At 38.5% G+C, this 25,440-nt stretch overlaps 1 protein-coding gene across 6 annotated transcripts in view; it reads right to left on the bottom strand.

Moving 5' to 3' along the window:
* Positions 1 to 1,773: 1,773 nt before the first annotated feature.
* Positions 1,774 to 25,440, bottom strand: part of grb10b (growth factor receptor-bound protein 10b) — a 139,041-nt gene continuing 115,374 nt past the window's right edge. For 5 of the 6 annotated variants that reach the window (XM_056257551.1, XM_056257542.1, XM_056257524.1 and 2 more), the window contains 12 exons: positions 15,411 to 15,567; positions 11,246 to 11,361; positions 9,178 to 9,252; positions 8,243 to 8,380; positions 7,898 to 8,008; positions 7,590 to 7,688; positions 6,270 to 6,347; positions 5,733 to 5,849; positions 3,664 to 3,730; positions 3,255 to 3,342; positions 3,057 to 3,150; positions 1,774 to 2,533 (listed from right to left, as the gene is read on the bottom strand). In XM_056257551.1, coding sequence (XP_056113526.1) covers positions 2,387 to 2,533; positions 3,057 to 3,150; positions 3,255 to 3,342; positions 3,664 to 3,730; positions 5,733 to 5,849; positions 6,270 to 6,347; positions 7,590 to 7,688; positions 7,898 to 8,008; positions 8,243 to 8,380; positions 9,178 to 9,252; positions 11,246 to 11,361; positions 15,411 to 15,567 — 1,287 coding nt within the window. In that variant the 3' untranslated portion in view covers positions 1,774 to 2,386. Of the gene's footprint in view, positions 2,534 to 3,056; positions 3,151 to 3,254; positions 3,343 to 3,663; positions 3,731 to 5,732; positions 5,850 to 6,269; positions 6,348 to 7,589; positions 7,689 to 7,897; positions 8,009 to 8,242; positions 8,381 to 9,177; positions 9,253 to 11,245; positions 11,362 to 15,410; positions 15,568 to 16,337; positions 16,760 to 25,440 lie in introns of those variants that run through there. The other variant, XM_056257565.1, reaches the window with a different exon arrangement.

Consider the following 25,440-nt stretch of genomic DNA (forward strand, 5'->3'; position numbering starts at 1 on the left):
TTACTTAACTGAACCGACACAAAATATATGTATCCTAGAATACCTCTATGAACTGGATTAAAAAACATAAAGAGCTTAATGTTACTTTGTGACAATTAAAACTACTCACGACAATGTGGAGATTTGCTAGGAATAGACCTTAATCGTGTAGACGCCATAGTTCAATTAACGTGAATGGAAATAAAGCTGTCAGGGATATATGTACAATATTCTGTTTAATGGGTTGTACTGTCTTAATGTCCTATATAATGTGTTTTTGCATTTTTGTTCACCGGAAACTTTTTTCAGAAAGATGTGTTTTCAAGATAGTGCCGCATCAACAATTGAAAGCAAGATACACAACTGTACAACCCACTGAACAGACTGTACTGCATGTCTGCTATAAGATCCATGAAGATGGTGTTCTAGAGTGGGATACTGATGAAGAATTAGTGTTAAAAGGTTCAAGAAAGGGGGTCCTATTAAACTGAGGTCTGAAAAATTCACAAAAATGTGGAAGAATAGTATCGAACAGCGCTGAGAAAAAAAACAAACACACTATGAAACTAAATTTCAAGTAATCAAATCCAGATGAATAAATACATTTTTTGAAGCAATACTTAAGAATGATTGCGTCGTTTGCATTTATCTAGATACTGGTCTCTGTGTGAACTTGGAGACATGGTGGCTATGCCCTCTCAATCTAGTTTAATACAATATAGGTACATACTAAATTCAAGGCTCTTTCTTTACATTACGTCACAAGTACAAAAAAAAATTCTTTACACATCCGTTGTTCCATGGAAAAGGCAAATTAGAAATTTGAACGCCGCCATTCTGTGAGTGTTCTTAGCCCAGGCTTCACAGTGTGCTGTCCTCGAAACAATCTTTCGAAACATGGAGAGAAAAATAACAACAAACCGGACTGGAGGTGGGACCGACGATGACAGCAGTTATAAAGATTCCAGTTTGTTGATCTAGCTCCTGATGGACTGCGACCCAAAGCGAAGTTCCCAGCTGAGGGTTTAGTGGTTATTTTTCACTGAACTCAACAGACTCCTCTTTAAAATCAAGGCACCGTTCCTAAAGGATGTGGTGGTGATGTCAGGCCATGTTTAGTCATGTTTGAAGGAATAGTTGAAAGGAACCTTTATGTCCTTCACAAACTCATTTCCGTTGATTTGTTTTGTTTGTTTGTTTGTTTTGAAGCAGAAGAATCATTATTACCTTTTTTTTTTTTTTTTTACTCAGGAAGCGAATGTAGGCTAGACACAAGTTTGGCCAGAGGTGAAGAATGTCAAAATCATAACCAGATTAATATTTTCATGGTCTTGGTCTTAGGAGCATTTGGACTCGGTCTTGACTCAGACTTAACTCTTTTCTGGTCTCTGTCTTGACCCTCTTCAGGTCTTGGTCTTGACTCAGACTCAATATACTCATATATTGAGTCTTGGCCTGAAGTTAAATGAGCTGGTCTTGAATATGACATTGTCGCATGACTTCAAAAGACTTGATATATAGTAGATGAGTCGTATTTAATACCTTCATGATGTTTTTTGTCCTTTTTGTAAACTGACAGTCGTGGTAGAGTTAATATGGCAAATACAAATTTATCCATTTTACGGAAAAAGACAGTCATATGGTTTTGGTACAACAGTAGGGTGAGTAAATAACCCAATTAAATTTTCTTAGGTTAACTATTCCTTAAAGGAGTGACACTTTACTTCTTGGTATGGCCAGTAGAGAGTGCTGCAGGTTATGTTTTGTGATGCCGGAAGAACACGGCAAAAAAAAAAGGCCAAATGCATTAATGCATGAGAGTTCTGTGCTCAAGACGATGAGCACATAAAAAACAAAACAAAAAAAAAAAACAGTATATCTAAATATTCTAATGATTACAGATGAAAAGGATAGAAAGCTCAATTTTAACGGAAAAGTCTTTTCACAGTACTGAAACCACCAATCGGCTGTCTACATCTCACAGGACATTGTAGAATCAAACCTGCTTAATTTATGAAAGCAACAATTGCTATAGCTTGGTTGTTCCTGGTTCATGAGTGCAAAATAAAATAAAATATGGGTTCTAAGAGTGTTCTGCTGGTCTTCCCAAACCACTATCTCAGACCGCGGATCCTAAAAACTCCCTCCGGATGATTGTTGATTGTCCTGAGAACCTGCTCTGGCCATGGTCGAGTGTGCAGGTGGCTGAGAGGTTCATCAGCGCTAACACACAAGCTTAATTTCCTATATTTCTTGCTGGTCCTGTTTGTTGTTTTGATTTTCTCTCTTCTTGATAGAGAGGGGCTCTCGCAGTGTGCTTTTCTCCAGCACAGCAGCACAGCATTACACCATAGCACACGCCGTCTTAGTGTTTTAGTGTCTTTAGGCGGAATCAGGCATATGGAGGTCATAAGGCCACAGTGGTGCAAGGGTGTTTAAGTTTGCACGGCAGAACTCCTCTGTTCAGCGTGTAGAACTCCACCAACTGGATCAGGTCCGTGAATTTGGTGGCGCCATCGTCGAGGCTCAAAAACATTTGACCGTCTTCTTCACACTGGAAAAGGGACCGATTAGTCAGTAATTTATAAAACCTTTTATATGTGCAGATGCTGTTTCATGCATTCTGAAATGTGTCAGGTTGCAATTTCAATTAATGCAATTCAAATACGCAAAATATTCTAAACCGTTGGATTCTGCAGACAGTTTTCTCAACTGGCGGCGCTACAGTTTGCAAAGATTCTGGCTGAGCATGTTAATTGAAGTCATGCTGATATGTTTACAGCCAGATACCTGATTAATAACACAGTTTAAAAGGCACAACCTTTTGAAGTTTAACTCTATCGCCCTCCTAGAGTATTGAGGATTGGAACAGGCACAGCAAAGCAAAAATGCACGTTATGAGCAGCGGGCTGTGCGCTTTCAATGCAATACTTGAGAAGAGTGTTTTTTGCCTGTCACATTTATTCTCAGAAAGTTAAAAGGGGTTTTCAGTAAATCTGATGCATTTTAATTTTGTTTCAAGGAATAGAAAGTTAATATGCTACATGTTCTGAGTGCAGAAAACTATCAAATCTCACCGGTAAAATCTGGAAATGTTTAATTTTCTGGTGGTGACACAGTGTAAGTACAAACGCCTTGGGATTGCTCTGGCTGTCCCTCAAGAGAAACATTCTGAAAAAAAACAACAACAATTAAGTGTAAGTATCTGTGGCATAGTTAGAACAGAGAAACATCCAGCATGTTTTTGAGAATAATTAATGAGCTATGATATGTACCCATCCACTCTGCCCTGCTGATGGATCATCTTGTGGGACTCCTCTCGTGAAATACGACCATGAAACCACAGCTGAGTTCTGTGGATAACTGGATCAGAGGGGATACAAAATGCCTTTAAGACAAGAATGATGGTGAGCAATTCTCAATAGAATGCTGTGCACATTTGATGCGATCTTTCTTTAAAAGCATGTACTGTATTTCACATCTTTATATTGCAAGGATTTCATCTACATAACCATTAATGAACTTTTCTTATTAAGACGATGTATGAAAGTAATGATTTTAACTTTTTGTTTTAGGTTTAGTTTTTCAATTTTCCTGCCATTTACACTCAAAAGTTGTTGTTTTTTTTTATTAAAGAAATGAATTATTTTATTCAGCAATGATGTCAAAATGGTCAAAAAGTACCTCCACTTAATGATGAGGGGTGTAACGGGCTGGGGCTTCCTAGGATATTCATACGCGGACTTCTCTTCTGAAAAAAGACAAAAACCACACAATCAATAAACTTACTACATCCTGCTACACTATATGTAGCAGTGAGACACCTGACCATTATACCAACAAAGACTGTAATGACATTGCATTCTAAAAACATATAACATGGACTGGGTCCACCCTTTGCAGCTACAACAGCTTCCACCATTCTAGAAAGACTTTCCACCACATTATGGAGTGTTTCTGTGGGAATTTCTGCCTGTTTATCCAGTAGAGCATTTGTGAGGTCAGGCACTGATGTTGGATGAGAAGGACTTGCTTGCAATCTCCGTTCCTATTCATCCCAAAAAGTGCTCGATGAGGTTGAGATCAGGGCTCTGTGCGAGCCAGTCAAGTTCTTCCACACCAAACTCATCCAACCATGTCTTTATGGACCTTGCTTTGTGCACTTGGGCACTGTCATGATGGAATAGAAAAGGACCTTCCCCAAACTGTTCCCACAAAGTTGAGAGCATAGAATTGTTCAAAATGTCTTGGTATGCAGAAGCATTAATATTTCACTTCCCTTCCCCAACCCCTGAAAAACAGCCCCATACCTTTATCCCTTCTCCACCCAATTTTACAATTGGCACAAAGCAGTCAGGCAGGTAACACTCTTCTGGCATCCTGGAAACCCAGACTCATCCATTCGACTGCCAAACAGAGAAGCGTGATTTGTCACTCACTCCACAGAACACGTTTCCACAGCTCTAGAGTCCAGTGGCAGCGTGCTTTACACCAAACCATCTGATGAATGGCATTGTACTTGGTGATATGATGCTTGCATGCAGATTCTCGACCATGGAAACCCATTCCATGAAGCTCCCGCCACACAGTTTTTGTGCTGATATTAGCAGACCACTGTATTAGGTACACTTATGCAACTGCTCATTAATGCAAATATGTAATCAGCCAGTCACATGGCAGCACCTCAATGCATTTAGGCATGTAGACATGGTCAAGATGATCTGATGAAGATCAAACTGAGCATTGGAATGGGGAAAAAAGGTGATTTAAGTGACTTAGAACATGGCATGTTTGTTGGTGCCAGAATGGCTGGTCTGAGTATTTCAGAAACTGCGGATCTACTGGGATTTTCCGAAAAAGAGAAAATATCCAGTGAGCGGAAGTTCTGTGGGCGAAAATGCCTTGTTGATGCCAGAGGTCAGAGTAGAATGTCCAGACTTGTATGAGCTGATAGAAAGGGAACAGTAACTCAAATAACCACTCATTACAACCGAGGTCTGCAGAAGAGCGTCTCTGAATGCACAACACGTCGAACCTTGAAGCAGATGGGCTACAGCAGCTGAAGACCACACCGAGTGCCACTCCTGTCAGCTAAAAATAGGAAACTGAGGATACAATTCACACGGGCTCACAAAAATTGGACAATAGAAGATTGGAAAAACATTGAGTCTCGGAGATGGTAGGGTCAGAATTTGCGGTAAACAACATAAAAGCATAGATCCATCCTGCCTTGTATCACCGGTTCAGGCTGCTGATGGTGGTGTAATTGTGTGGGGAATAGTTTCTTGGCACACTTTGGGCCCCTTAGAACCAACTGAGCATCGTTTAAAAGCCACAACCTACCTGAGTATTGTTACTGACCATATCCATCCCATTATGACCACAGTGTACCCATCTTCTGATGGATACTTGAAAACGCAAAGCTCAAATCATCTCAAACTGGTTTCTTGAACATTATAATGAGTTCACTACTCAAATGGCCTCCACAGTCACCATATCTCAATCCGATAGAGCACCTTTGGGATGTGGTGGAACGAGAGATCCGCATCATGGATGTGCGTCCGACAAATCTTCAGCAACTGCGGCATGCAATCATGTCAATATGGACAAAAATCTCTGAGGAATGTTACCAGCACCTTGTTGAATCTATGCCAAAAAGAATTAAGGCAGTTCTGAAGGCAAAATAGGGTACTCACAAGGTGTAGCTAATAAATAACTAAATAATCAAAACAAAAATGATTATTTGAACTAACTCTCCAGGCATGTCCCTCCTCCATGGCAGCACTCTGAGCCTCCACGGGATTGTCAATCACTCTGCCTATCCTCCCTGAGAAATCCATGGCAACCAGAGAGTTCTCTGAGACACTCCTCTGGAGGAAAAAAAAAAGATCAGAAGAAACAATGACTTTGTTTGCCATATAACAGATGTGTAACCTTTTGATAAATACTTTTTTCATGACCTAGTCTTCTTGTCCTAAACCAGTAAGTCATGTAATAGTCAAAATATTTAAACATAACATAAACATGTTTTGTTTGCTCACAGAAAAAAAAAGTTTTTAAATCAGAATCGTTTTGCATCTTTGTGTTCATTTGTTCTAAAATTGTCAGAATTGCATAATATCCATAGGACAAGCTGTAAAAATAACTTCACTGCCAACACTTGAACAATCATTCCATAATGTGACATTATGGCCCACATACTGACACATGTGTGATTAATGCTCCATCTGTGAGGTAGAGAGGAAGACAGAGGGAATGCAGGAGTCGGTTAAAGTGAACAGGAGTCTTACCACAGGCGCTGAGAAGTGTGAAAGCGACGTTTTTCGCTGCTGGGGGATCTTGTAATTTTGATAGAGTAAAATTCCATACTATAAGGAAGAAAAAAATATTTAAAAGTGTTAAAAAGTTGAAAAAATAATGATACTCTAACAAAACACCAAAATAAAACAATGCTAACGTAGAGAAACGTTCATTGCATTTAAAATTAATCATTACACACTGTAGTTCCAAAATTTATATTCAAAGATTTTCTCCTCATGAGAGCAGCATTAGTATACGTGTATGGTACACATTGTCATTACTGTATTTGTATTTTTCCTTTCAGCACACAACGTAATAATACACAATATCTATGTATTATGCACAGAACATGTCTGTACATCTGCATGTAAGTTATCCATGCACTAGATCAGTCAAAGAAAGGTTCTAGATTAGTCAGAGAAACAGTGCAGATTCTAGATCAGCCTGGAAAGGGTGAGGGTCCTAGATCAGCCAGGGAAAGAATGCAGGTTTTAGAAAATCTAAAGGCCTGTTCACACCAAGGACGATTACTATAAACATAATGATAAAGATATAGTTTAAAAAAATGATTCTCAATATTAAAGAATAGCAGAGTCCACACCACAACTATAATGATAACGGCACAGAGAAACGATATATTGGGAATCACTTTCAGAATGATTTTTCTCTAGCTGATGAACGATAAAAACATTGACAGCCAATCAGAATGATATCGTCCGCTGGTGTGGATGCTAAGTTATCTTTATAGCTATCGTTGTTGGCGTGAACAGGTTTTAAGGTTGTAGATCAGTCAGGGAAAGGATCAGCCTAAAAAAGGGTATGGGTTCTAGATAAGGGAAAAGCCTCTGGTTCGAGATAAACAGTGGAAAGTGTGCAGGTTCTAGACAAGCCAATGAAAGGGTATAGATTTTAGATAAGCCAGAGAAAGGAAGGGGTTCTAGATTAGTCAGGAAAACTGAGTAGTTTCTATATCAGGAAAATAACCGATTCTAGATCAGGCAAGGAATGGCAGTGGGTTCTAGATTAGCCTGGAAAAGATTAGACTAGACTAGATTTCAGGTTCTAGACCAGTAAAGGTTCTAGATCAGTCGGGGAAAAGTGTAGGTTCTAGCTCAGTCACAAAAGAACCATGGAAAGAGTGCAGGGAGGTATAGAGATGTTCCAGACTAGTCAGATAAATTGTGCAGGATCTAGATCAGTCAAGGAAAGGTCATGAGTTCTACATCAGCCACAGAAAGGGTGCAGGTTCTAGATCGGCCAGGGAAAAGGCAAAGGTTCATCAGCCAGTGAAAAGGGGTTCCACTACTAACCTTAAAGAGTCTGAAGGCCGTCATCCAGCATGTTCTGCTCTGCTCATCCTCTGCACACAACATCCTCAGTTCTTTCACTTCATTCCGTACTTTGTTAGGCTGAAAATGATCATAATGCACAACATTAGCCCCTCTGCTAAAAATAAATAAATAAATAACTTGTGAGATATTCAATTATGCTTTTCTGGCTTAGACAGAATCAAATGATCAAAGCTTTTTTTACACTGAATTTGATTTGAATATTTAATATTTTACTTTGAAATGCTTATCTACTTCAAGAGTTCTCATAACAAAGCACATAAACTTACTTTTATGCAGAATTCAAAGTCAGTCGGTGCATTGTGCAGCTTTCTCCCTGTTATTACTGTAAAGACATTGCTGTCATCCAGGTCTGCTAGTAGCTGTAAATGCCTTGGCTCCTGTGAAAGATCAGCCAACAGCTCATGTCATTTAATGGATAAGGAGGGAAAGGGCACCAAAAGAGCACTCAGAAACAGGCAGGGGTCGGATCTAGCCAGCACCTGATGGCATTAACAGAGGCTTGCACATGATGTAGACTAGTAAAACAGACCACTTTTATACAAAATAGGTGGTCATGAGTAGATTTTTTTTTTTTTTCTAGAGAGAAACTAAGCAAAGTTTTGCCATTTCACCTTTGATGTTCCTTTTGTTGAGAAGTACAATCCTGACCGTCTTAAAAACACATACAGTTTCTTCCATGATTTCCTGCCCATCTCTTTCACATACAGATATCCCTGGATCTCAGGACAACTGCTGGAGTTTAAGAAGTTCTGGAGATAAAAGAAGAGAATACTTGAAAATGATATGAAGCAGTCAGTCAGCTAAGATGTTTGGTAGAGAATGGTTTCCTTTCAGTGTAAACTATTCACCACCAGGTTTTAAAAAAAAAGATCTGAATGTGCCAATACATCACTGATCAAAGGTAATATTTTCAAAATTGGAGACCTAGGAAGGTTGTGAGGAATCATTTAGGCACACTTTGAGGACAAATTCATCCCCAGAAAAACTGTTAAATCTGACAAAATACATGTATATTTGGCTGACATACTCTTTTTGTAAAATTCATACTGTAAATAGAATAATATAAATAGTCCAAAGTGCATATAAAAGAGTTTGGCATATCTTACTTCAGCTAAATAAGCTAGTTTATAAGAGAGGGGTTACAATTTTGTTCCGATGGTCCACTTTAGAGACTCTACTAATTATAAGTAACTTTGCAACTACATGTCTAATACTCTCATTAGAGTATTAGTAAACTGTAGTAGATTTTTAGTAGACTGTTAGGTCAGGGTTACGTGTTTTGGGTTAGTAGAATAAGTTGACATGTAGTTGCAAAGTTACTTATAGTCAGTAGAATGTCTGTTGGGTGGAAGTTAACATAAAGTGTGAGCAGATATTAAGCAGACAGTCTACTAATACTCTAATGAGATTTAGTTGACATGCAGTTGTTACTTATAGTTAGAAGAATGTCCAAAGTGGACCATCAAAATAAAGTGTTTCCCAAAGATGTATGGGCTGATGTTAGATCAGGGGGTGATGGGAAAGAGAACACATGCCCATGTTGTACCTGCAGGAGCTGAGAAGGGGGGATGGTCCCATTGGCCTCCTGACACCAGGCAACCATTTGCTCTGGGAAGAAGTTCTGTTGAAAAAACATGTTTTAGCTCACTGCATGCATATCAAGAAAGTATATTGGTTTTAATATGCCTTCGCACATTTTCAGAACAGTCATTCCAAACTAAATCCTTATCATTTCTAATGAAATTAAATACAACATCCATTTAGTCTAAATTACATAGATATTTAAGCCATATGAATTCCATGTTAAATAAGATGAATATTAGTATCATGCAAAGTAATCCCTGTATAGCTCTGAAACCATGACTACAACTGCATATTTAATAAAAAAAAGCAATATAACAATAAGAAAATCTCTATGATAAAAGACATTCATTTGCTTGTGTAAAATTGTTCTTCTACACATAGAAAACAAATTGGAAAGGTTTTGTAATGACTGCCGAAAAGGCCTGTCTTTTGTGGTTAAGGTGGATGAAAGAAAAGAGCAATTATTCGAAATTATTCTAAAAGCTCCTCATTCCAAAAAACCCCAAAACAATAGCGTATTATATAATCTTTTAAAAGCCTGCCTTCCATTGACTTTCTTCTAATGATTTTAAACCAGGGAATTTCAGGAAATTCGGGTCAAAGCTTTGCAGCTTAGAAAAAGAAAAACTAAAATTAGTGACTGTAGAGCCATATTAAATGATTAGCAAACATAAATTAAGTTACTCAAGTTACTGGAAAGATCTGATTATAGCCTACAACAATGATCTGTTATGTATTATATGTCAAGTCAAATCATCTTTATTTATTTATATTATTACATAGTATTATATTATTGGCGCTTTATACAATACAGATTGTTTCAAAGCAGCTTTACAGTGAAAACAGGACAATGATTTAATGATGCAAACAGAGTTCATTTCTGCTGTAGCAGCTCTAAAAAGAAAAGTGGCATTGTTCAAATGTAAGGGATAATATACAATCAGTCTGTTATTATTCCAAAATAATTTCCAACAGAGTCTTGCATCACCCTGAAGGCTTGTGTTGTTGTTTTTACAGTAATATTTAGCTGTTTTACATTGTCTGTCTTTTTACTGTTACTTTTCAAACAAATAAATGGACATGAAATATTGATGTGAGTTGAAATCATTTTATTATGTGAGTAGAAAGAGTCTGTGGCGAGATATACTGTAAAACATGCAGAGGTGTGTACTAAAATTGGTTGTATAAGTTTAACTGAATATATTTGCCCCGGAAATGCAGCCACTGACCAATCAGAATCCAGTATTCTACAGAGCAACTTTCGGCTTTTCAGGCCACACACTTAAATTCTTCTCAAATGGAAATGTGTCAGCATACAGATGCTAGGCATAGTCCCACTATCCACGAGTGAGCAAACAATCATGGATGAGACAAATGGATGGAGAAACCGTGAAACTAATTACCACTTGACAGAAAGTTTGGGGCGAACAAAACATATTGCAGCCTAGCCTAGAATCTTAACGGAAGTCAACAATATATCCGATAGTTTATCTGATTTCATTTGGTTTATATTTATTTTTCGGGGTATAAATGGAATGCAGTTCTATCGGTCAAGGCACAAACACAGATTATGTGTAAATACGCCCAAAGATAATGCTACCAAAGATTATATAGTTGAGAGCTTACTTGTGTTATGGCAATTTAAAAGTGTCAAGGGCCGAAAAAAAGCACAGATTTAAAGCACAGATTTCCCTCCCCTCTGTCTGCAGCTGAATTTACAAGAGGACTGAATGTTCGTGAAAGTGTTTGATTTCCAGCCCAAATAGTAAGAGGCATGGGTTTCTTTTGGATTGTGTGTGAGAGAGTGTGAGAGCAGCTCACTGAACTGGAAGCATGTCACTTGATATCTGCATCTAACAAGTAAGACTGAAAACAGTCCATTAATGTCAGGAACTTTCCTTCAGCGATAATCCGTGTCATGTTACTTATGTACCTGCTGACACCTGCTCTAAGAGGAGGAAATAAAAATAATCTACAATCATCTTAACCTAATTATGGAATAGTTTATGTGAGGTCTTGGATTAACTTACCAAAGGATTTTTAAAGAATTCATATTTGGCATAGTTCTTCCTGAAGAGAAATTTACTTTCACTGGTCATTGACGTCTGAACTTGGACAACCAGTTCATGGTCTTCTAAACATCGTTCTGTGGATTGATGGAGGGGGGGAAAGGCATAATTTGGTCACAAACACACTGCATTCACTTAAAAATCTGTATTAGACATATAAAAAGGTCTCTGTGTAAAAACATATGACAAAAAAGGCATCTTTGTAACCAAAGACTCAAATGTGGTGTAATATTTGCATCTTGAATGACATCATTTTCTGTTAGCATTCATCCAGGCAGACAAAAAATAAACAGGGTGAGCGATCCCTGCCTGATGAAAAGAGAGTTTGTCTGGAGGAGAGTTAACCCCCCCCCCCCCACACACACACACACACTTCTCTCTCCCCACCCCCCATTCAGCTTATGCAGCGCAGGGACTTACTGACTTAAAAAAAAACTCCATTTGATCAATGTATTTATTGATCTCTGTTTAGATCTTTTTCTCTGCCTTTCTCACAATCTCTCTACTATTAGTCTCAAGGGTGGTTTAGAGCTAACGCTGCCCATGACCGCTCCAAAAACTGACCCTGAACCCTTATATGGACATATGTTCTTCATCCAACTATGGAGACGGTCTGAGAGCTTGTTTGGCAACAGGAAGCTATAGGGGGGTCAGTTCCACCCACCCCACAAACACCATGAGAAGTGTAAGAGATGAATGACGAGATAAAATAACACAATAAAGTTTGGTAAAAAGAAGAAGAAACTATGATGTTTTATAGAAGTTAAACAGTAAAGATGTGCTTCTAAAGTGCAATTTCAAATTGAAAAACAAAAACACCTCAGAATTTCTTTATTTAAAGCAGATTTGATTATGGCTGAAAATCATTTGTATTAAACAATCTTCTTTGTATAAATCTTCTTTTTATTAAACAAACTAAAGCAATTTTTTTTTAATTTTGTATTTTAATTTTAATTAAATTGTAATAAAAATGGTAATATCTAAATTGGCTAAATAATTATTTAAATTTGCTTTATTCTTCACACACAGCAAATGTACATGTTCACAAGAATATAGTGCACGAGTCGTGTGAATGTTTTTGCTTTTATAGTGCATTTGTGTATAGTTTGAAGCTTGAAAACTCTGGCACATTATTTAAAAAAATCTTTAATGTGCCATGAAAGGATGTGTTTTATGGTTTAAAACAAAATGAGGGTGAGTGAACTATTCTTTTATGGTAAGAACCACACATTGTCACATGTTACAGTGCATAAAAAATGAAACGCTTCATTTTCCACAACAATTTCTTTTCTACAGTAACTGTATCTAGAAAGCATTGCAATTATTTAGCAATTATAACACCCACTCACAACAGTTTTGTATTTGTGTATCAATTTATACACACTTTAATCCACTTTACGACAAATCTGGTTTATGACTTTTCCCCACAACACATCCATCTTGAAATGAAGGTTTGAGATACAGAAGTACTCAGGAGTGACAAGCTTTTCCATCATTCCGCAGTTCAATATTTGGCTTAGTAAGGAGAGAGTCTGGCATTGCAGAGAGATGATGTCATGCTTTTGCTCAACCACACTTCACACTAGTCTAGCAGAGTGGATCCATGACAAATGAGGAACGGACCTGTTTTAGCGTTTTAAATGCAGCCTGTGTTTCGCATATAAAATGAAGAGTTTGTCCAAACATTCAAATGAGCATGTTTATGGATCGATACTGTTGAACAAAGTAGAAAATGGGAATCCGATATTAATTGGAATTTGTTTAATTATTATTCATATAAATGTCTCTGGGATACCAAATATTGAGCCTGCTGCAAAATACACAATATTTTTTTTCCCCCGGACATATGACTGATCTAGAATTAATGAAGAACTAGCAAAATGTCTAATATACCGACACAAGGCCTTCTTTCGGAGTTTGAGTTTACCATAAACAAGTTTATTAATACTAACGTAACTACATTTTTCAATAGAGTGAACAAAAAGCTTATCTGCTTTACAAATATTTAGCTTTTAGAGTACAGTAAGTTATTTTGCCAACAAAATGTATGTAACGATGTAGTATGACAAAACTACATTGCTATTTGTTATATTGTATTACACAAACTTATATATTGCATATATTGTATGCAACCGAGTGAGCTAAGGTTACTATTAAACACGTATCCCAAGACTCTTCTTTCTTACATGTAGCATTGAAATGTGTAGAATTGATTCATTTTGTGAATCAGTTCATTCAGACATATCAGTTCAAAAAACAATTCACAGACTGACCAGAATGATTTCTCTGCAAAGACATCTCTGTGTGGTATTATTATGTCTTTTTGTTTAGTGTATTATGCCGTTGACCATGTTTTCAACTTAGATATAAAAATTTATGTTATTTTATATGTCTATTAGTTATTATTAAAAGTATATTATCTTAAGAAACTCAAAGAGATTTGGGAACAATTTGAGAGTGAGTAAATTATGAAATCATTTTTGGGTGAACAATCCCTTTAACAACTGAATGCTGTCATTGAGATTTCCATGTTTTCAACTTAGATGTAAAAATTGATGTTATTTTATATGTCTATTAGTTATTATTACAAGTATATTATCTTAAGAAACTCAAAGAGATTTGGAACAATTTGAGAGTGAGTAAATCATTAAATAATTTTTGGGTGAACAACCCCTTTAACAACTGAATGCTGTCATTGAGATTTCCATTGCATTTGTGTCAGATAAACAGTGCTATGATTACAAAAAAATATCTGATACTTATATATTTAAAACAACATTTATTTATTACCCCCTTTATTAGCTGAAATGTTGTTAGCTACTTTTTATGAACATATTGTAATGTAGCTACCTACTATTAACTGACTTTAGTTTAACCACTAGAAACTATGAGTAGGCTATATCTTTTTGTAAGCTACAGTTTCAAAATTCCCCAACATTTCCCCCAATTCCCTAATGATCTGTCATATCCGCACACTCATTGGGAAACTGAAAGTAAAATAGAACGTTGAAAGAAACGACAAAAGAATGACGATACAGAGAAGGGGAGCAGGATGTAAATAAAAGGTTGCAAGTAAAAAAGAAAACCATTTGTTTGCCAAACAAAACAAATAGTTGGATGGAAAACAAAATCCTGTCCAGACCACGTACTCGGGTGGCTGAACTTCCTGTACGACTCGTTGCCCTGGGCTGACTTTAGTTCTACTAGCAAGCCCGTGCATTCTCGCCACAGGTTATTCGAGGTAACCAATTAACACACAGCATGCGTTAGCCTAGAGATTTGCCCACAACGTGCACTCTGACAGCAACCGTCAATGTCAAAAAACCCACTGAGCATGTTTGAGTTTAAAGAGCTAAGAGCAAAAGCAGTAGTTTTCAACTGTTCGGTCGCAGGTCTGTTCTGAGACGGTCGTGGACAGCAGGGGGGGGAAACAATGCTAACTACAAATAATAGAAGGCAATTAAATATAGAATTCTGTATAGTTAGAATGGCAAAATCATTGGCTTATCAACTTCTCAAGGCTATGTGCCAACCAAAGTCTATGGTGTTTAGTCACAAATTCATCAGTCACTTGCTAGAAGTTAGCCAAATTAGCATAGGGTGACATGCACTCATTCTTAAAAAAAAAAAAAAATGCAAATAACATGCAAATAAACATGGTTTGTGCTGCCCATGATGCATTCTTTTTTTTTCTGGTGAGAATGAAACCATAGAAATTCAATCTTGTATGATAAACAGCTTTGGCTCTGTCTTGAATCACATTTAAAATGGTGTCCTGAAGCATAAAACACAAGACAAAACTACACATGACAATGCCATGCTCGACCAAAGTACCAGAACCAGTACCAGTTCTACTCTTGGGGAACCTAACTTCCTGTTATGTCTCTCTGTGAAACGGGATTTCCCCCGGCGACCGTTAATCAATTACTCTCAGCCCGAGGACATAAAAGGATGAATCAAGGAAGTCTGTCTTCTTCTCTTGCATGGTCATCATTGATTTCAACTCCAGCACAAAAGACCCTGTAATTACTGCATCTAAAGTGGTTGACGCACACACAGACACATTAAAACGGCTCTATAAATTCACTCGCTCCCCTCTAGCCTAAAAAACTAGCAAGCCAGTTACCGAGTCCCAGGGATGGATGATGCTCCACAAGCGCCCAACTGTTATCGTCCACACAATGGTTTTTATAGACGAGAAACTGGCACAGGTCTCGTGCAGTCATGTTGGCTGGGATCTCCACCACCTTTCCCATCCCGTCCTCGCTGAAGATTTTTATGATCTGAAATAGATGGAAAAAAATTAGATGTTACTTAGATATGATGTGGAGGTGATATGAACAAATTTCTAGTTTGGAAAAACACATTTACACATTGGTACATTTTACTGCGTCACAGGACATTTTTATTTTCAGGGTCCCAACGGAAATAAAACAAACATTAAATAGTGCCTATTAACATTTTAGGTGACAAAACTGTATCTTTTTACAAAAAAAGGGAATATCTGAAACTCTTCTAAGGCTTTGACCCAGAGTGTAAAGCCATTAACCCTCAAATCTAGGTCTTTTCACATACAAATTCCATGTCTAGACTACATCCTTGCTAATACGAGTAGGAAAAGCTGAAGAAAAAGGTTTAATTTGAAACAGTTTGGTGCTCGACAACTGAATGAGTCCCGTGTCATTGTTTCCCCTTCGTCACTCACAAACTAGCTTTTCTTGAAAATTCTCTATTCCTATTTGCAACATCACTCACCCATTCCGAGATCGTTCATACATCCTCTCACCCAGAACATGTTTATAAATCCGTTACGCCAACCTTTACGGCTTTTCCACCACATTTACTCTGGCGAATTCCATAATTCACTTAAACTGTGGATGTAACCGTCTCCGTCACACTCTATTTTAGACTTTACGTTTCATTCTACAGGTTCTATTTTTCACCCCACTACAGATGGACACCAACTCCCCGGACTCTTTCAGTCGACTAGGGGGAGAGGGACTCTGAAGTACTCAAGAGGAGCTGTGCGTTTGGGGCTAAGGAGAAATCTTACCTCCCCGGGCCTGAGCAGGCAACAGTCAGGAGAACACGATGGCATTTTCCCCAGCAGCCTCTGTCCTCCTCCACACACTGAGAGACAAACCCGCTCCCCGAATGTCTCCACAACTCCACAAGAGAGAGAAAAGACCCCCAAAAAAGGAAAAAAAAGCAGTTCCGATGCTTCGCAGATGCTTCTTCCTGTCAGTGGCTCAGCGTATCCTACCTGTCACAATCTCCCTCCTTCTCTTTCTCTCTCTGTCTAGCTTTGGCGCAGGACAGAGCATGCAGATGGCACTGTTTCCAGCTTGGCAGACAACTTGCCTCTGTTCCCCTCACAAAGGGTTACAGCCACAGGCTTTTAGGTAGTGAATCAAACCACACTTCCCTAACCAATCATAGAGCTAGCTCAAGCTGATGTAATCATTCCCACACAGACACAGACGCACACACATACTCACACACCCCTCACACACGCACACACACCAACAGGCACACATACACAGACGCGCAGTCATACGCACGCACAGCCTTAACTTTTCTTCCCCCCCCCCCCGCCGCCTTCTGCATAGCTTCAGTTTCTTTTTGCTCTTGAAAGGAGAGCGGCTCGTTTTTAGCAGCTCGTTTGTTTCCTCTGAAGTGGAGATGGCGATAGGACCGGACAGAGCAAAGCTTCTCGGCTGTCTAAACCTTAACTTTTTGGAGTCTTAAACAAGTTTCATGTGAGGACTTGTTGAAAGTTTTTCTTATTTTCAAAAGCCTAGCTTTGAAGTTAGTAGTTCGAAGCCAGAAATGTCTCTCATGACAGGGCAAGACTCATTACAGCTGAAATGAAACAAATGCCAGCACTTGAGACGCCACTCACTGCCTTCCCCCCAGCCAAACTTTATGCCAACATTCCTCCACTAAAGCCACGGAAAAAAAGAAAAAAGAAAGAAAAGCGAACCCCAGCGGTTTCATTGGTGACCCCTGAATCCACACACACACAAACCTAAACACACGCGCAAACAAGGAAAGAAGTCAGACGCAAACTTTCAGACAGCTAATTCAACAGAAGACGGACACAAAGAGACTACACCCCACCCATTTCTGTGGAGTTTTTCTCTTTAATGAATCCAGAGTTTAATCTCAAGTCTTCATCTCTCTCGGTTATGACACTTGCATGCATATCTGCTTAGCTGCCCTTGCTAAAATTAACTTTATGTGACCGCAGGAAACCGGACAGAAAGGATGACTCAATCCTTTTCAATCCTTTAGGAGACTATTTCAGTTATGGGGGTGGGGAGGAAGGGAGAGAGCGAGAGGAAGTCGGGGATAGAGGGCTGGAGAGAGTCCTGGAAACAGTCCAGAAGAAAGAGTCAGTAGGGGTGGTAACATAAAAGGTATGCAAACTCTCCAGTGCTCCAGCTGGCTTGGCTGCTCCTCCTCTTCTCCTCCTCCTTCCTCCTCTCTTTCACTCATCACTCTACCATTTAGACAGTCAGCGTGGAAAAGACTGGGTCACATATGTCTGCACACTCTTATAGCGTCATAAGCTAGAGACATGTCATTCAATACAGTGTGTCCATCATTACCCTACTGACCCATATTGCCACGTGGTGACTGTTGGACTTGATATAATAGTTTGTCAGGAGATTTTCCCATTTTCTTCTAGAAGTGTTTCTTTTTTTGTTAGGGGCATGCCATTAAAGGGACAGTTCACCCAAAAATTTTAATTCTTTCATTAATTACTCACCCTCATGTCGCTCCAAACCCATAAGACTTTCATTTATCTTCAGAACACAAATGAAGATCTTTTTAATGAAATCTGAGAGCTTTCTGTCCCTCCATGGACAGCTACGCCACTACCACTTTGATGCTTCAAAAAGTTAATAAAGAGATCGTGAAACTAATCCATATGAATTGAGCGGTTTTGTCCAAATTTTCTGAAGAGACACTTTTGCTCTATGTAATAAACTGTTTTTTCAGAATTTAGGCTTTTATTCACATATAAACATTCATCAACTGACACATCAGTTGTGGTAAATGAAGGCTCAAGCATGTTCGCTTAATGTGCAACAACCAATGAGGTTCATTCTTGTCTGTTACGCAACACGTTTGAGCTTCCGCAAGAACCAATGAGGTTTGTTCTCAAGCATCAAGAGGGTTCAGTTGAGCTTCTGTTTATGTCCGCTGATCAATGTTTAAATGTGAACAAAAGCCGAAATTAAATCTGTTCATCATATAAAGTGATCGAGTCTCTTCAGAAAACTTGGACTAAATCTTCATTTGTGTTCCGAGGAACGACATGAGGGTGAGTAATTAATGAAAGAATATTCATTTCGGGGTGAACTATCCCTTTAAGACCTTAACTTCATAACTGCCCACAACTTTTACAACTATCTGCATTCATCTCTCCAGATTGTGAAACATAATCATTACATCATACAAAACTTTGGGCCCAAGTAAACCTACGTGCAAAAGTCAAACTGATCATTTTAATACTTTTTCCTACACTCCTGGTCAGGGCCGTCACTGAAAATGATGGGGCCTGGGATAACATTTTTGTGAGTCGGCCCCCTCCGTCCAGGGCAAAGACAAGATTTTCTGTAAATATCCAGCAACTGTCCCTTAAACAACAGTGTTCTAAAGTCATTGCATGACTTTAGAACACTTGGCATATAGAAAAGATATATGGACTACTTTTATGATACACTTTAGTTGTTTGGGAAAAGAAAAACTTAAGCATAAGAAAATAAAAAAAGAATGTCAAAGGGGATTGGAATGACAGGAAGGCGAGTTAATGATGACCTAATTTTTTTTTTCCCCCAGTAAACTATTTCTGTGTGTGAGCACATATCCTAACTGCTAGGCTACAGCTCTGACAAGTGTTTGTTTCCAAAATGGTCTAAAACAACACAGGAACATTTTCCATTGCAAATCTGGAAGTCATTGGAATCTTTCAGAGCCCCGAAGAGCCTCCAAAGCATTCCTAAATCTCTTTTTTACTAAGAAAAACAAAGATTAGTTAGCAATCAGATTGCTATAAGCAAATGAATGCATCAGTCTTGGGATGTTTCCAGTCCCTCGCAAAGTAGCCATATTAAGCTACATAATACAATTATATTGTTACAGAGCCTTTTTCCCAACAGTGTCGTGAAAACAAATTTGAGAAAATGAATGTCTTCCGGTTGTTATTTTATCAGTAAATCAAGTAAGTGATGATACCAGATTCCAACAGAATTGGCATAACATAAATCAACAAATATTACCACGCCTAGTTTTCCAGTCATTGATTACAGGAAAGGAATGGTGTTAACTTTTAGTTCCAGGCTAAGACCCACACTTCCCGTCTTTCCCCTCTCCTGTTTTCCAGTATGCTCCTGTTTCTAATTTACAGAGGCTAAATAGACAACAGTTTTTGACTTGGTCGAATGTATCCAGATCTGAGACCAGATTTGTATTTTTTTCTTTTTCAGAAAACATCTATCGCGTGTTGTTGTGTAGTGACTTGATTTAAGTATTTTAAAGTGATTTAAGTTTCGCGCCACAGAACTTCTTTTTAGGGAGCGAACGTTTCAGTGCCCTGATTCTGCGATTGAGACAGCCCTTAAATGGCTGAGGCCAATGAGTGAGGCCAATGAGTGAGGCCACCCTGTGTTTACGTGAATACTCGCCATTTGACTTTTTAAGCGCAATAAGCAGCGCAAAAGAACTAAATTTAGTTCTGAGAGGCGGATTTATTTACGCGCACTTTGGGTGTGAGCACAAAATCTGAGGGGAATTAGTAAAATGATGCGCATTACGCACAATCCCGCGCCGAAATTCAAGCCCTGTAAAACCAACAATATTAATCTGGAGCAAATGAAACGAGTGAGTGAGGGGAGGCGGGTTTGTGTGTCAACTCGCTGTCGGAGAGATGAGAGAGCGAGAAAGCGCAGCTGGAAAATGAGTTTTGGAATAATTCCGATATATAATATGTAACAAAACATCTATATTTTTGACAACACTACATTGCACTTAGTTTATTATTTCAGATGCCTTTTTAACTCTTTCCCTGCCAACGTTTTTTATTTTTATTTTATTTTACATATGCATATGATTACATATGCTTTCGATTGTTTCTGCTTCTTTTTCGCCTTTGTTTTGATCAGTAGATTCAATACTCTTTCAGAAGATGCGTAATAGCACCACCTATAACAGTGTATAGCGTATAACAGTGAACACAGGGAAAGCTGGAAATTAACGTCAATGGCGGGGGAGCGTTGTCTCAGAAATTATGGAAATTTTTGTCAATGGCGGGGAAAGAGTTAAAAGACTACAATTGAAAAATGTATAGGCCTATATTTTATATCAAATTTAACCCGCCAAAGTGGCTTGTAGGAGTGACTGCGTTTGTGGGTTTTAATGCCAAGCCCTGCTGTCAGTACAACTCAATTATACAAATTAACTAGATGATTTATTTCCCTCCAAAGGGATGGAAACAGATAGAAAAAAATTTTGACTTAAAAGATTCCTTCTCCTGTGAGATTCCTTATTCCTTATCATTATTCCTATTCCTTACCCTACTCCCTCTGCAGTGGACAACATTAATTTCACAGCCTTCATCTTTCAGTTGAAATGCCTGATAGTTTAGAATGGGCTGTTAGCCCCCAGAGCATCATAAATTCATGAAAATATGCCTGTTTTCTTAGAATGACTTGTTCTCCACACTGTATGTACAAAGTTTTGAGATGTTTGGATTTTGTACACATAAGATATAGACATCATAGTCATAATGGGTCATACCAGACACATATAAACAAACTGTTGAATAGATCAAAATGATTTTGTTAACTTTTAGCCATGCATGGTCTAGAGCTGATAGCTGATAGCCGATAGCTGTGCATAGTTTGGTGAAGGTCTTACTTACGGCCTAAGAGGAGTTCGAAAAAAAATGTATTTACTATTGTTCGGGCTTACAGCAGGAATTTAAAATAAATAAGTATTTTGATTCTGTCACACAGGGTTGCAGCATACCTTGTGGGTAATTTTAATTAACATATAACTTTGCAATGCTTTGATTAATCAAAATTAGTTTGATAACTTTTTCCCAGCACTGTCCCTAGCTGATATGTGCCTATTTTGGTGAAGATTAGACTAGGAGGAATTCGAAAAAAAGCGGAAATGAGATTCTTCCTGTCTCAGCGTGGGTTTTCTAAACACATCTAATCACTAGCTTAACACTTTTCTAAACATCACTATGCACCAGGAAATTTGGCTGATCCTTTTGGTCTAAGTTGATCTATTTAACGTTTTTTAAAATCTTAAATATGTTTTGCTGCAAATGAGAAATGTTGAAATTACCAAGAATTTTTTTTAGACAAAGACTAGTAAATGATTTCCAGTTTTGTTAAAAGTAATTAAATCTGTAAAAATATGTAAAGGTATGGTAATTGCAGTTTATGATTCTTTCAGGATTTTATATTTTCTTTTGTATTTTTTAAAATGCATTTATTAAATAAAAGTACATTTTATCTAGCAAAATAAACAGAATATGGTACAGACTTTTCTGAAGTGCTTGTTTTGATTGTATTAAACAAATTAATGTTCATATGATTTTTTTTAAACTGCTTTTATGATTTCTTTGCTCACAAAATGTGTTGCTTAAACTATGTGAGTAGTGAAAAAGAAAAGCGTCCTTAAGGTGTGCCTTTAGCCCAGTTGTACTCTATTATTTACCATGTAATTTACAAGACTCTTGTTGTAAATTATCCGTTGAAGAATGTGTGCAAATGACGCATGAGAAAAAAAATCTAGTCAAACAGGATGACCTCAAAATGCTTTGGAAAATGCCATTGTCATCACTGGTCCTGCGACCTTATAATCCTCCTCTGGCCTGGAAAATTATTGACTGTAAGTCATCCATTGATGAGCATGACAGGTTCCCCCTCCCCTTAGGTTTACAAGTGCCTTTTTAATGACCAGACTCCTCCTCTGAGTTGTTGTGTGTTGAGGGCTGAGGCCTGACTTCACCTCTAATGAGACAGTAAGACAAAACCAGAGCAAAAACAATCAGAGGACTTTCTTTTTCTACACAACACAGCCAGGCGACCATGGGACTCGAGCTATAGTCCCTTTATTATTCCTGGCTGCCTGCCTGGGTAACTGCTGATTCATGGGTCAAGCATCAAATGCGCCTTGTTGTCTAATTATTGTGTCAAATTAGATTTAACAAATCCTATCTTAATATATATTCATTAATACTCCTTTTATATAAAAAAAAAAGAAAGAAAAGGAGCAACATTAGAGTAGGTGGATGATAACAGAGTGTGCCTCGATTGGACTGACCAAATTTAGAATTGATTTGAATGGTTGATTTTTAGACTAATACATACATTTAACTACAGCAATCTTTAAAATACACTAGGTTTAAAAATCTGAGGTGGCATGTGAATGAATGGGCATGATGGTTCCCAAACGGCTCACAACCAGCTGATCATTTAATGATACTGCACCTCTAAAATTTCTTAAAACATAACACCAATAATGAAACTTTTATATATATATATATATATTGTCACCATATCTGGTTTCACTTTATTTTGATGGTCCCTTTAACACATTCTGTTGTCTATAAGTAACATTGCACACCTAGATGTCTACTAACTCTCATTAGAGTGTTAGTAGAGTATTAGTAGACTGGTAGGGTTAGAATAAGTTTACATGTAGTTGCAAAGTTACTTATAGTCAACAGAATGTTCAAAAGGGACCATCAAAATAAAGTGTTACCCTATATTTATATCAGCCATTGATCTTGGGTAGCACTTTCATATCAAAAAGACAATAATGATATCTTCTATCTATTGTGATAGACAGCGTTTTTGACTTGGACACTCCTATCAGACGACACATCTCCAAAAATGTAACTGCGACCATATGATTAACCTTGAGCTAAAATGACCCTGCACTGCCTTTTGGTTACAGTGCAGTCTCTGGTGGGCCAAAAAGTGCTGAGCTTGCTTCACAGCTCTGACTGTAGTCTTCAAACACTGAGGTTTCCATGAACTACAGAAACAAGTGGTCATCATCAAAACACCCCCACACAAAGGAGAAGAGGGCAGAATTAAAGGAAGAAAAAATACCAATATATATATATATTGTATATATATACGATCTTGGCAAAAGTATTGGGACACCCCTCCAAATCACTTCCATGGCCACAGTTGTATGAAACTAATCACCTAGGCATGCAGACTGCTTCTACAAACATTTGTGAAAGACTGGGTCGCTCTCAGGAGCTCAGAGAATTTAAGCGTGGTACTGTGATAGGTTGCCACCTGTGCAATAAGTCCATTCATGAAAATTCCTTACTACTAAATATTCCACGGTCAACTGTAAGTGGTATTATAACAAAGTGGAATCAATTGGGAACAACAGCAACTCAGCCAGAGCGGGGTCAGCGCATGCTGAGGCGCACAGTGCGCAGAAGTCGCCAACTTTCTGCAGAGTCAATAGCTACAGACCTCCAAACTTCATGTGGCCTTCAGATTAGCTCAGGAACAGTGCGTAGAGCTTCATGGAATGGGTTTCCATGGCCGAGCAGCTGCATCCAAGCCTCACATCACCAAGTGCAATGTAAAGTGCCGCATGCAGTGGTGTAAAGTGGCAGTGGCTCAGTGGTTCATGTAGGTTGTCTACATACCAGAAGGTTGGTGGTTCAATCCCCGGTTCCACCTGACCAAGTGTCGAAGTGTCCATGAGCAAGACACCTAACCCCAGCTGCTCCCGACGAGCTGGATGGCGCCTTGCATGGCTGACACCATGTTGTATGGTGTGTGAATGTGAGGCAATATGTAAACGCTTTACATATATACGGACCCAATCACAGACCCAATGGTGGGTCTTCTGTGAAAGCATATACTGTAAATGCAGTCCATTATATGCAGAATGCAGAAAGCATATATATTGTGTGGAAAAAAGGAAGGAAAAAGTACAGACTACTCCTGGAATGTCTAGACGGCAGCAGAAAATTGAAGGGTTAGTTAGAGAAAGGAGACAGCTGAGGAAGCAATGGAAAAGAGCAGAACAAAGTCAGAAGGAGGGACTCAATCTCTTACAAAGGGCCATAAAAGATAAGCTGGCAACATTACGCAGAGCTGAGCGTTTACGGAAACGCTACAAAAAGAAGGAACGTGCAAGGGCTAATTTCTATAAAGACCCATTCAATTTCGTAAAGAAGTTATTCACCAGGGAGAAGAATGGCACTTTAAAAGCATCTAGGGTTGAGCTAGAGAGATATTTGGAGGAAACGCATACAGATGCAAAAAGGCATGAGCCTAAGTCAATTCCATCAGACATACCACCTATCAACCCACCAGAATACCAAATGGAGGTCTGTGCACCTAAGTGGAAAGAGGTAGAGCAGGCTGTGAGAAAGGCAAGGGCTTCATCATCTCCAGGGCCTAATGGAGTTCCGTACAGAGTGTACAAGAGTGCTTCAGGAGTTCTGCGAATTCTGTGGAAATTGATAAAAGTGGCATGGGAAAAAACAGGTTGTACCTAGAGCATGGCGCAGAGCAGGTGGAGTCTTTATACCTAAAGAAAAAGATGCTACAAGCATCAGTCAGTTTCGTCCTATTTCACTATTAAACGTTGAAGGTAAGATTTTCTTCAGCATTATTGCCCAGAGATTGTCCACCTACCTATTAAAGAATGGCTTCATTGGCACTTCAGTTCAAAAAGCGGGCATTCCAGGGTTCTCAGGATGCTTAGAACACATCAATGTTATCTGGCAACGAATTCAGTCAGCTAAAAAGGAGATGAAGGAGCTCCATGTGACATTCCTGGATTTGGCTAATGCATATGGTTCAGTGCCACATGAGTTTCTTTGGGCAGCATTTGATTTTTTCAGAGTACCAATGTCAATAACAAATTTAGTGAAAGCCTATTTTGGAGATTTGCAATTTAGTTTCTCAACTCCAAAATTCAGCATGCTTAGAGGTTGGAATAATGGCAGGATGCACCCTTTCTCCACTGGCTTTTACCATGGCAATGGAAGTAATCATTAGGGCATCAAGATGGGTAGTAGGAGGAGAGCGCTTGGCTTCTGGGATGCGACTACCACCAATCAGAGCATACATGGATGACATGACAACCAT

Source organism: Rhinichthys klamathensis, unplaced genomic scaffold (assembly GCF_029890125.1).
Source record: "Rhinichthys klamathensis goyatoka isolate OS25496 unplaced genomic scaffold, OSU_Roscu_1.1 h1tg000006l_1, whole genome shotgun sequence".
NCBI classification, from domain to species: domain Eukaryota; kingdom Metazoa; phylum Chordata; class Actinopteri; order Cypriniformes; family Leuciscidae; genus Rhinichthys; species Rhinichthys klamathensis.